General features: G+C 38.6%; 1 protein-coding gene across 1 annotated transcript in view; it reads left to right on the top strand.

The window, feature by feature from the left end:
- The window catches only part of LOC136955188 (integrin alpha-11-like), a 35,216-nt gene extending 24,188 nt beyond the window's left edge, over positions 1-11,028 (top strand). The window contains exons 16-30 of the mRNA XM_067248820.1: positions 31-197; positions 1,932-2,071; positions 2,477-2,587; positions 3,123-3,208; positions 3,302-3,500; positions 3,725-3,823; positions 6,136-6,212; positions 6,465-6,548; positions 6,791-6,881; positions 6,993-7,106; positions 7,295-7,378; positions 7,643-7,753; positions 7,903-7,998; positions 9,411-9,524; positions 9,684-11,028. Coding sequence (XP_067104921.1) covers positions 31-197; positions 1,932-2,071; positions 2,477-2,587; positions 3,123-3,208; positions 3,302-3,500; positions 3,725-3,823; positions 6,136-6,212; positions 6,465-6,548; positions 6,791-6,881; positions 6,993-7,106; positions 7,295-7,378; positions 7,643-7,753; positions 7,903-7,998; positions 9,411-9,524; positions 9,684-9,764 — 1,654 coding nt within the window. The 3' untranslated portion in view covers positions 9,765-11,028. The remainder of the gene's footprint in view (positions 1-30; positions 198-1,931; positions 2,072-2,476; positions 2,588-3,122; positions 3,209-3,301; positions 3,501-3,724; positions 3,824-6,135; positions 6,213-6,464; positions 6,549-6,790; positions 6,882-6,992; positions 7,107-7,294; positions 7,379-7,642; positions 7,754-7,902; positions 7,999-9,410; positions 9,525-9,683) is intronic.
- Positions 11,029-12,335: the final 1,307 nt, after the last annotated feature.

Below are 12,335 nucleotides of genomic sequence, written 5' to 3'. Positions count from 1 at the left end.
ACAAAAATGGACACAAGTCTTTATCAACAGGTCACGTATGGTTGTCCGTATTCACGCAAGCATCAGGTTTGAACCAAGCAAGATAAACATTTTCGTAAAAGACTGTCGCAGAGGGGGCCGGGATGTAACCTGCATGTCAGCTATCGTGTGTCTGAATGTCACGGCCAGGACAGCCGTTCCTCCAGAAGAGGATGTTTGTAAGTGAGCAAAAGTTTACACAACACATATCAATAGTCTCTCCTCATTCCCTTCTGGAAAATGTATTGATCTGGCAAGAAGTGAAATCAAAATGTCCATTTTGTATCATATTCTTGAAAAAAGCTTTAGCTAAGAATATGATAAAGGAAACTCCTGCTGTGTGGAATGTCTTCTTTTTCCCCAAGCTTCCTTGATGGGGTTATAGTCTTGAGAACTATAACAATAAAATGGGTTTCATTTCACAGACTTTAATAGCAAGCCACAAAGTCTTATTACAAAGGACGTTTTTTCTTCTATTTGATTTTAGAACTGAATATTGAACAGATTCCAGTCTCTATGAGAAAGTGAAAAACTCCTTAATTTACCAGACAATCCCATCCATGGTGAATTCTTTATCAACGTCTGCTACATTTATGCCCAAAAAAGTTTGAAAGAAACGTTACAGTTATAAATAGTTCAATTACTCATAGTTCTCTGATCATAGGCCCTGGATCATGCAATGTACTTGTTAGCCAGCAAAATAGGGGGTGGGAGGCTACAGAACTTGTCCCAAAAGAGCCAAAGGAAATGTTTCCTTGCAATAAGTGGCAGATCACTCTTTAGATGTCAGTGTTCTTGCCAATTGGAATACTTCTGTTTCAAGAGATGCAACTCTTATGATAATAATAATCTGAACGTATTAATGCATTTCTATTCGTTAGGCACCTAAAGGCTACTTTGACAGTAGTAACAAATCGAACAAACCATACAAATAAACCAAACAAAAAACTATTATTATGATTCAATGTCTCGTGAGTATAGTTGAAGTATAGATGGCCTCTGGACATCTGGTTATTGATATCCCAGCCTGGCATCCCATACTTCTGCCATGAGTCAGAGAAACTTATGTTCCGTCTACCACTGAGCTAAGATGTTAGTACTACAAGAACAGCCCAACCACAACCTAACACCAGGTCTCGCTGATCCCAATGACAGAGGACTGAGGGAAAACAGAAAGTTTTGGTATCTTGTCGATGGTGGGGCCCATTGGTTTAGGACATCTAGGAGGGAACATGTTTATTTCATTTTCCTCTCATTATCGCGTCTGATCAGTAATGCTTATCAGATGTACCAGGGGTTGAAAGTTTGGTGGGCTCTACTAAACGAAGGGCATTTTGTCAAGATAGGAGAGTACTTTTATTTTGTGCTAGTATAAACTGTATGCAAAATGTTGGCCACAATTGATTACAAAAGGTTTTAGCTTTTATCATGATGTTGCAAATGTGGCCTAGTCTAACATTGTCCACATGGTCCACAATATGATGTTGCATGCTTTACGAGGAGTAGAGCATGTTGGGGCTTTTTGGGGACAATTGTGTACTATTATCTATGCTACCAACACGCAAGGCAATAGTGTTGCTTTCTTAAAAACAGTGTGGGCTGGAATTAAATTACTTCCAAACCCAAAGGACTGGAGGGAGTTTAGTCTTTCAACTCTCAACTTCAAGTACTCATTCAAATTTCTTGAGCGCAAGACTGATGCAACTATATGTACATATATTTTTTATTGTGGCTCCAATACTTCTTATGAATTATTGGATGCAGTCAAAATTCAAGAACCATCTCTCTTTTTCCCCCCAAAATTACCACTATTGTTGCCAACTAACTTATAAAACTGGGAGATTTTTGCAAATCCACTTTAGAACAATGCAATATAAACACTGATGCCTTGTTTTCTTTACTTCCTCTAATAGTCATCAAGTACAATGCCTCCATTGCTGAGCGTCGCTTCAAACCCAGAGCAATTATGGACAACACTGACAAAATGCAGCCCCAAAACCTGACCTTACTTGCTGGAGAACAGACCTGTGAACACATCTACTTTCATGTCATGGTTAGCACTGAATTCTTGTTCCCTGTTTCATGGCATAAACAACAACAAAATAGACAGGGGGAAAAAAGCGGTAATTTCATTGGAAAGCTATTGCTAGCTGTATTAACCCAGTTGTATTCTCACCTCCCTAGTTTCTTTTACTTATAAAAATAGAATAAATGGGCATTTCATTATTCACACAACCAGCATGATTTTGTCACACTGTTCATTTGTGAATTTCCAACAATAAACGTGTAAATATGTAAACACTCATTCACTCCCACAAGGGGCCTGCAAAGAGTGAATTCACTGATTTGTTGATGTGGAAACAGCTGCATGGGCATGCAAAAAATATTAGAAACCCATTGATATAAATCCACCTGAATTTTTAAAAGCATGCTCTAAAAATGAGCTTTGTTTTGCCAGGAGACCACAGACTATGTAAGGCCCATTTTATTTACTGTGGATGTGGGACTACAGGATCCTGTCAAGGGACCCATGCTGGATGAAGGATGGCCAACAACTGTGAGCACTGAGGTGAGATACGTATTTCAGCCAACTGTAAACTTAGGATCACTGGCAGAATCTAAACTGATAGTTACACACTTCCAGAAGACAAACTTTTCTTCAGAACCTTTCTTCTATACTAGGAATCACTTCCTTGCTTTGCTTTAACTTAATATCAATTAAGTTATAACCACCACATCCATCCGAAATGAATATCAATCAGGTATTGTACAGATTGTACAGTAAAGTGCTTGAAAAAAGGCATTCTTTATACAAAACGTTTCATACAGTGTGTACAGTATCAGGGACATTTTGAATCTTTAGGTTTTTCTGTATAGTTCTTCTACATACTCATATTTAAAATTAATTGCTGAAGCTGCGTGTCCGTGATCAATGCCTTATGTTACGTCAAATTAAAGCAGAAATAGAGAATTCTGAAGGGTTAAGGTCTGTCATATACACAGTTGTCCATTTAATTATTTTACTAGTTACAAGTTACCTTGTTCCTTTGGTCTGAAAAATCCCTCAATCTTTAGATCTGAATATCTTATCCTTCATTCTCTAGCTGCCCTTCTGGAATGGTTGTGACGAGGATGACCACTGTGCACCAGACTTGGTCTTGCAGAGCAACACTGACCTGCTCACACAAACGTAGGCCCACGTCTACTCTATGTTACGTTTAACGGCTCACATGTACACACACACACACACGTGAACTCTACTATGCTTTCTTTTCACAAACAGACAGTTCTGTGGACAGGCTATACACTCCAGGAGTGTGTTTTGCCGGAGCAAAGTCAAAAGAGAGATGCGAGTGATAGAAGGATTCAGAAGAAGGATGGTAGTGGACGTTCGTTTGGAGAACAAAGGAGAGAATGCCTACAGCACCCGTCTCAATATTACCTACACTTCCAACCTACACTTCTCCAGCCTCATAGTCAAGGTAAGGTCCTTAAGAACCCAATTATCCCACTGGAAGGAATCCAACAAGACACATTGTGTGCTCAAATTACGTATGATGAACGACAGCAAAAAAGAGTGAATACTGTACTATGGCTGGATCAAATGAGAGTAATTAGGATTGTCCTTTTTTAAACAAATTATGAACTCAGATCTTATTTCTGTATATTGTGTTACTAAAAGTGTTTTTCTCTGTTTTTGATTCAGGACAATTCGGACATCAAGATAGAGTGCCGAAGTGAGGACAGACTAAGAAATGAGAAGACCTGCAACGTTAGCGCACCCTTTATGAGGGCAATGGCTCAGGTCAGTTTATTCGATCACATTACGGGCAGATATGAAATTATGGCTAACCATGTCCGAGTATCTTAAAGTGTGTGGTGCTGGGTTAAGACTTTTAGTACATCAGTGAAGAAGCTGCCAAATCAGTCCAGTAAGAACAGCCATGTGCCTGGTGGGTGCCGTGGAGCATTCACAATCACCAGAAACCACATGGATCTGGCTTTTTGTGAGACTCTGCCCCACTGCATGCTGGGAATAGTATCCCTATTCCCGCCGGCGGGCCATAGGATTGTTAAGTACTAAACCTCTTAACAATTCTGTAAAATGTGCCTAACATGCCTAAACAAAGCATACCCAAAGTAAATTGAAAGTTGTTCTTGAACAGAAGAAAGAGGTGGGGGGGATTTTGGGAGACACCTGGTTGGCTTTAGAAGGTTATGGACAGGACATGGAATCTCCTATTGGGTCAAATGAGGTGTCAATCGAAAGGTCAGAGTGCAGTGGTTATTTTGGCACGAAGATATCAGGAATATTCACAAGGGAACCGAAGGTATGACCAAGAGTGACTGGCTTCAGTGTGCAAATTTAGAATGATTTCTAGATGTAATTCACTGTTTTGGACAAAATACTTTACTTGGTTGGAACGTTTGGAACTTTGGGAATGTATACAGACAATTTTTCTTGGGATGTTTTGCATAACTGGACAAATGTGAGCCTTGTTAGGTGAATAGTCTCTGTTTACTTTCAGTTTGTTTACATGTTCGTGGTCGGACAAAGTCGTTGATTGTACGTCGTACTGTTGTATATTGTATGTGTACTAGTAAAACAAAATATTGGGGGGTGCATTGCATAGTTTAAATGAAGAGGAGACTGTTCAGTATGTTTCTTTCTCGAAAGAGTTTGGACACTTGAGTTACTGTCAGGTCTGGTCACAATGTGTATCGTGTGCTCATGTGATGTGCTTACAGGAGTGTGTAGATGTTTAGCAATTGTCTGCTACAAACTTGGAACATAAACACAGAGAGAAAGAAGAACAACTAGGTCCCAAAATAGTCTGCACCTAAACTGCTTCATTGATGTATTTTCTTCCAGTACAGTAACCCCTGTGTCTCCAGTCCAGACACAGAAGAGCACAAAAAAGTAGATCATTAAAGGGGAAATTACTTCGAAAACAGACCGGTTTATGCAGGGTAACATTGTTTATGTATATACGGTATCTGTGCCCTGTCAAAACTGAGAGATTGCAAATGAAGAGGGAGGAGAGAGATCTGGTTAGACATTCCTGTCGTCCAGCCGGCTTCCATCACAAGTTCATTATAAGACAAGAGGACTGTAAACAATGCTCTCCTTTCCTCCCACTTTCTTCCATCCCCCTTTTCTGTGTAATGTTGCGTTGTTTCCCTCAGATACTTTTCCTTTGGTCTTATTCATCCTTCAATTTTACTCTGTTCTACATTCACTACATCGTGTTTTGTTGTAATACGCTGCTTTTGGTGCCTGGTAGCTGAGATGTGGTTTTCTTTGCGATGTGGCTAGTAAATACCGACCGTTCCTTGACAACTGAAATACTGTTAAATGCACTGCTGATCCTTGATCTTCTGCTGTACTTTCAATATGCACTATTTGTTTTGGTCCAGAAAATCAGTAAATACATGTCATAAGTGATGTTAAATGATAAATTCAGCTGGAATTACTTGTCATACTTTTAAGCCCCTCCTTTCCAGTTAGTTTTAGCCTATTAGTAGTCGGACAGAATTTCTAATATAGTTATTTGCTCACCTTGCAGGGGTTTCAAGCTTTGAATACTGAATGCACAGTAGTAGCAGTGTTACTAAAATGAGGCCATACACACTTCTAAGTAATTGTATGTATGTGTTTAGAGCTTGGTCTTTATTAAAGGAAATGACCCTGGTTTTTTCTATAGTGCCAACAGTGCTTCAGGCTTCCTCGGTCTGAGGCCAAGAGTTTACTGCAGGTTATTGCTGGCTTTTCTCTGATAATCTCTAATACATCTTCATATTATGGCCGGAAGCTGCCACATTTGGAACTGTTCATGAATGAAGATCTTTTTAAAGATGCAGTGGTTTCTACCCAGGTCTGGATACCTAGATGGTCATGTGACTGCTGACATTAATATTCAGTGCTAATTTTTGAAAGCAGTGCTTGAGTGCTTCTTTTTGAAAGCAGTGCTAAATAAAAAATGAAGCTGATAAACCTCACTCTTTATCGTTAAAGTAGAAATTGGATTATTAGTACATTAATTAGTATATAATCAATTAAATGATCTTTCTTGTTGTAAATGATAGCATGGTCTCCTTATTTTGTCCACCCTGCAGGTATCTTTTCGTCTGGAGTTTGAATTCAGCCGCTTAGTATTCCTGGACCATCTACGGGTCATTCTGGATGCCAGCAGGTATGAACACCAATTCTGAATCCAGTTCTTATATTAAATAATTATTAATCCTCCATACATTTTTGTGCTGATTTCCCAATGGGCAGCAACACTGTGTTTTCACACATTGAGTGTGACACTGAAATATTCAGATGCTTGTCAGGGAAATATTTATTTTAAGTCAGCCAAGGGTCATTTGGCTTTCTCTCTTTGGGTGTGATGATGGGAAATGCAAATAGTTAGCATTTGTAAAATGGCTGTATTCTTCTGCAGCGATGGAGAGGAGATGAGCTCAGATAACAATTTCAATGACATTTACCACCCGCTGAAATATGAGGCTGACCTCCTATTCACAAGGTTTGTAGTTCCCAACTTAATATACAGTCACATAAAGACATGCAGTGCTATGAAAATGATAAAAAAAATAGTTGATCATGAGAATATAAACAAAATACTACAGGCTGATACAACACAGTCCTGGATTATATTTTCAAGGTGAACATCGGTTTTAACTTGGAATATGGTTGTTGTAATGTATAGCACAAAGCACAAGAATTGGTTAAAGAATCACAAAAAATTATTGTTTGGTTGTGCTGAAGGGATTCAGACCCCTCCCGCTATGAGATCAGAGCAGACATCTCTCTTGAGAAACCTGGGGACATGGGGCCTGCATTCAACTTTACTTTCCAGGTAATGTCTAACTCCATTATAAATGAACTTTCATTAATTACTATGGAATTGCACTGAATGGTGATACATTATAGTAAGCTAAATAGTTGTTTCTACTACCCCCACCCCCAGATCCAGAATCTAGGCTTTTTTCCGGTGAAGGACTTGCAGTTGAATATCGAGATTCCTGAAATGACTACAAATGGGAACCAGCTCTTGAAGATATCAGACTTCCATATAGACCAGGTAAAAGGTTATTCCCTGATACCTATGCCTATTTTATCGCTTGCCCAGTTCATTTGATCAAGACTAAGGTTAATAGTACATCAGGTTAATTGTTAAGCAGGAGCTAAGGTGTACCTGAGAACATTTCACATCATTTATAAATGAGGATCTCTAGTTTCTGACTGGTTTCTACTAATGCACCACCTCAGACAGATGGTAGTCACTGTATCCCTCCTCAACACTTGGCACAGAGCAGGGCCTCACCTGAGGATCTGTCTCGCTTCTCACGCCTGGTAAGATACACTGTTGTGTTGTTGATTTTTTATAAACATTCTTAAAAATGTGTTCCTGTATGATTTGAGAAAGGACTTTGGGGTTTGACTAGATGGGGTTTGAATAGCCTTTCCTAGTCAGGTTACTAATGGTAAACAATCTAATTTAAAAATGTTTTCACAATAATCTTTTAATAATATGATAACTAGGTTATAATAAATGTATATTATATATGAATCAAAACACAACATTAATGAATGTTTTTATTTTATTTTTATATGCAGAACAGCTCAAATACTCTGACTCTACCTGTCCAATGCACTGTCAACATGGCTGTCTACAGGGACGTGAGTGTGAGAATCAAAGGGGCACTGAGGATAGATGCGCTGCATGCTGTGAGTATATGACACACATAATTAAAACACACACAGATCATGATGAAAACACACACATGCATGCACACACACACTCACTCACTCACACAAACCCCACAAATGTCTTAACAACAGTGTGTCAATGACAAGTGACTTCCTGATTTCACCAGTTGAAGTTCAAGATCCTGGAGCTAGTGACAAGTGCCTCAATAGAGCTGCCCACATCCAGTCCTATGTTTTTACATGAAGAAAAGCCTGTTCGAAATGTGAGTGAACTAAATATGTTATAAATACTGTATACACATCATCATCAGTATACGCTACATATCATAATCATCATTAATGCATTTTTTCCATGTCACTGTAGCCCAGCATAAGGTCTACCAACCAGACATACTGTAGTGTAACCCATCCTAAAGGAGCACACTGGTCCCTTACATCAACGTCATTTCTTGAGTTATTTGGGATGCTGGTTGTACATTTAAAATATGTAATAAGAGAGCTGAAAGTCTTGCAGCCAAGATTTATATTCCAACACACTACTGAAAGGTGCTGAAGGACCGAAAGGACCAGCAGCAATGTTTGTAATCCTGTGGTCAAATATGCAGATATGCTGCCATCTAGTGGACAATACTCACAACTCTGATGGGGACTCACAAGTTGATGTTCAAAGGCATGGACAGTATAAAATAGGCCCTAAATGGCAAAAAGTTAAGCACAAGAGGATCAACATGTTTCTGTTTACTAGGGTTGGGTATCGTTTGGATTTTTACGATTCCAATTTTACGAAACGACATCAAAGAAAGGCTCTTTTATAGAGTTTTTTTGTTTTTGAAAATTATTTAAAGTAGCTTACTTAAATATATAATAAGTAAACCTAAGTCACCTAACACACAACTACAATAATTTAACAATAACAGTTACACTATTAACAAGGAGCCTAACAACAAAATAAATTTAGAGTTGGTATGCTAACTAAACCAGCTTCAAACTTTAGACGTTCTTTTGCAGAAAAATAACCATATTTGCCTTCTCTGGCAAGATACGATGCTTTAAGAAGTATCCTGTGTGTCGCAGCATGTTTCAATAAATTCGACGTGCTTCCCCTTTTGCAAGTAATCGTTTTGAAACATTTGTTGCATTTTGCGATGTCGGAATCCTTGTCTGTGAAATACAGCCACACTTTCGACCGCTTCGCTTTAGGCATTTTAAATGCACTAAAAGCTAGCTAGCTAACGATAGAATATAGAGAAAGTGTGATATTTTTATGTCCGTTTCGGAGCGACAGTTCCATAGTGGAACCGGATTTCGGTACCCAACCCTAGGACTACTGTTCACCAAAAATCTTACACTGACTGTTGACAACAAAAACCTCCAGACATGAGCAAGCCTTACATTCATTTTTCTTTGATCTATTATATCACACATAAAACATACAGTGCATTAAGGCACATAATTTAATTGATCAGAAATCCTGTGATGGTACAGATATAGATATGTCTCCAATGTTCAAATTGATCTCAGGTCTCTAAAGATTTTAACTGCAATATTAAAAAAATTCCCCTGGCATCTGAAATAACCTATTAAGATCCATGTAATTTGACATCCACTGTTAGAAGGGTAACTTTTCAGATTCAAATGAAGATAACAATTCTTGTTTTGTATGTTATTCCTACAGATAATCCTTGAGATTAGAAAAGAGGAGGACTATAGAATCCCAACTTGGATTGTAATAGGGAGTTCATTGGGAGGACTCTTGCTTCTAGCCCTGTTAAGTCTAGGTCTATGGAAGGTAAGCCTATCTCACTCTTAAATAAAACGTAATGTCTTGTCATTTTCTTAGTGCCTTTGCCTTACTGGAAATTGTAAAATAATTTTACCAACCGGATGACACCAATGATATTTGAGTTGATATGTCTGAGAATCATTTGCTTTTTTTATTCCTGCCAAGCTTGGCTTTTTCCAGAGGCAAAAGAGGAAGGATAAGGAAGAGCAGGAGCAGGCCAACAGGAAGGTGGCTGAGGAACGATAATTCTGGATTGGGGTCAGGATACACAGACCTATACAGGGGATCCAACACTCAGGGACTGTCCCTCCCGACTCCTAAAGCAACCGTGGTGCAGTCCAGACAGCAGGCAGTCCACAAGACTGCCAGGCAAGATCTGTTCAGTACACTGGAATGGATGGCCCGTCTCTTATACACTCCCCTGGAATGACCCATGAACGTATGAGTCATCACTGTCACACCTACAGCCATGTACTGTTAAGACTACTGGGCCCTCTCCTGTCCTACTGGGCCCTCACCTGTCCTACTGGGCCTTCACCTGTCCTACTGGGCCCTCACCTGTCCTACTGGGCCCTCACCTGTCCTACTGGGCCCTCACCTGTCCTGCCGTTCACTTCCTAATGCTCTATTACCGTCTGCTATCCTTCGATAACTTACAGGAAAGCTCAAATGTTGACATTATAGATGAAAGATGGAGCCAGATGTGGCTTGACTACTCATTCCTGGATACTTAAAAGAATACAGGGTTTGGCTTTCCATCAGACAAAATGATTTGAGCTGTGTTTCATTAGCTTTAGATGTATTTAACTTTTATACGTTTTATTTTGAAAGACATAAGAAACCTCAAGGTGGTGCGTCAGCTGATAGCTGACATGTTGGGCAACTGTACCGTCTAGTCTGAAAATACGTGTGTGAGAAAGAATGAAGGAAGAAGCTATGATATGAGCTACGCAAAAAATATCCACCACCAATAATTTTCAATATTTACATATTTTTCTGGAGATAATCTACATTGAAGAAATATGGAGATTTTGGAAATCCCTGACTTATTTTTTTTTTTTTTATCTCCCCGTGCAGCATCTACATTCTTGGAAAATAAACTGAACAATAAAAAAATATGATGCACTTTGACATTGAAGAAATACAAACTTGAATTTTGTTTGTGAATAGTCAAGTAACTCAAGTCTAAGATTGTCCAACATTGTGGCATCACTAACTTTAAATGGCTAACTTGAGCTCAGTGCAGGGTTAAAAACTCTTAAAGGACAGATGACTCCCGTCTGCAGACATGCTTTGCACCACAACAAATAGACTTTTTTAAAGGATATGCTTAGATTTAAGCATTGCCAGCAACAAACAAGCAATTATTGCATGTGCTGTTGAAGTAGACCATGTACATTATCTCATGAAGTTTGGATCATTAATGTTATTAGCGCTTTTGTGTTTTTTCAAAGATTTTTTTCTCCATGAATGTCAGTGTCATACACGGCTTTGAGGTGTAAAAGGTTGTAACGCATCTGGAATAAAACATGTTAAATGTGTACATTATATACTGGTTAACAATAGTATTTCTACATGAATGAATTAATACAGTACCAGTCAAAAGTTTGGACACATCTGCAAGGGAAAATGTGTCCAAACCTTTGACCGGTACTGTATAAAAGTAAATTTGAAAAGTGAAACACAGTACAGCATGCCCATAATGTGTATGTCTCAAAAGCAGGAAAAAGATTCATAGCATGAACTTCTCATTAACTCCTCATGATCCCAAGAATATCACAGAGGATGTGTGTCTTAAACAATGACTAAATCATTACACAGCCAATTATGCACGTTACAAAGGCAGGAACCTCTTTATGTCCCATCATCTTGAGAATCTACCAGTTTGTGTAGATTTGTAAACAGATTAGAATAGTAAGGCAAGTAGGATTTAAGATGAGTCTCTCAGACGCTTGGTCCTTTCTTTGAATCATCCTTAACATTTGCAAAACAGTAAGTGCATTTATCGAAACAGACAAATTGCAATAAACCACCATAAAGTTCATCTCTCAAAAGTAAATATTTATGTAAATAAACGTCAGTGCCATTAGAATGGCAAGTTTTTGTTTCACTGTTCACAAACAAGAGTCAAAATGCTTAGCTATGAAGTCAGTATTCTGTAAGAAGTTTCTGATGTAAACTATGGTCAGGGTTTAGATGACAATGATTGAAAATGCCCAAGGCTGCAATTTGTCTGTAGGTATGGCATATAATTTCAACAGAACAAATTAAAACATTATTGAAAGTGGAAGATTGCAAGAGATGAGTCACATTTTCACTTTTACTGTTTGTACTGTAATTTGTTGTGAATATGTGTTTTACAGCACTGCATAGCCTACTGCAGCACAAATTAGTAGAAAACTAGTGCACAGTGCCCATAATGAAGGAGGTTAGTAACATGTCAGTGACACACATAATTATGGAATCATCTATGATGTGCTGCCTGTAAAAAAGTATTGTATTTTCTGTATTGCATTATCGTAAATAAGACACCAACAACCGACAGAGAAGGCTAAATTCGTAAGAACATTGTTCCTGTAGTAGGCTAGGCACATTTGCGGCTCGTTATATGGTAAGTGGTAGGAATATATTAGGAATATATGCTAGGTTTGTTATCGAGGAGCAGGCCCGAATAATCAAGTTACAGAATCCGTGCAGTGCCTGTGATGCCGCCAGTAAATATGTTGCTTAGTTGATTGGCTATATTTGTCAGCTGATAAAAATACAAACGTCAGCGTGAACTGGTTGAAATGCGTGTGTCTCAAGGCTAATCATTTA

This window comes from Osmerus mordax, chromosome 13, assembly GCF_038355195.1.
Source record: "Osmerus mordax isolate fOsmMor3 chromosome 13, fOsmMor3.pri, whole genome shotgun sequence".
Lineage (NCBI taxonomy): Eukaryota > Metazoa > Chordata > Actinopteri > Osmeriformes > Osmeridae > Osmerus > Osmerus mordax.
This window is presented reverse-complemented; position numbering and strand designations above follow the sequence as displayed.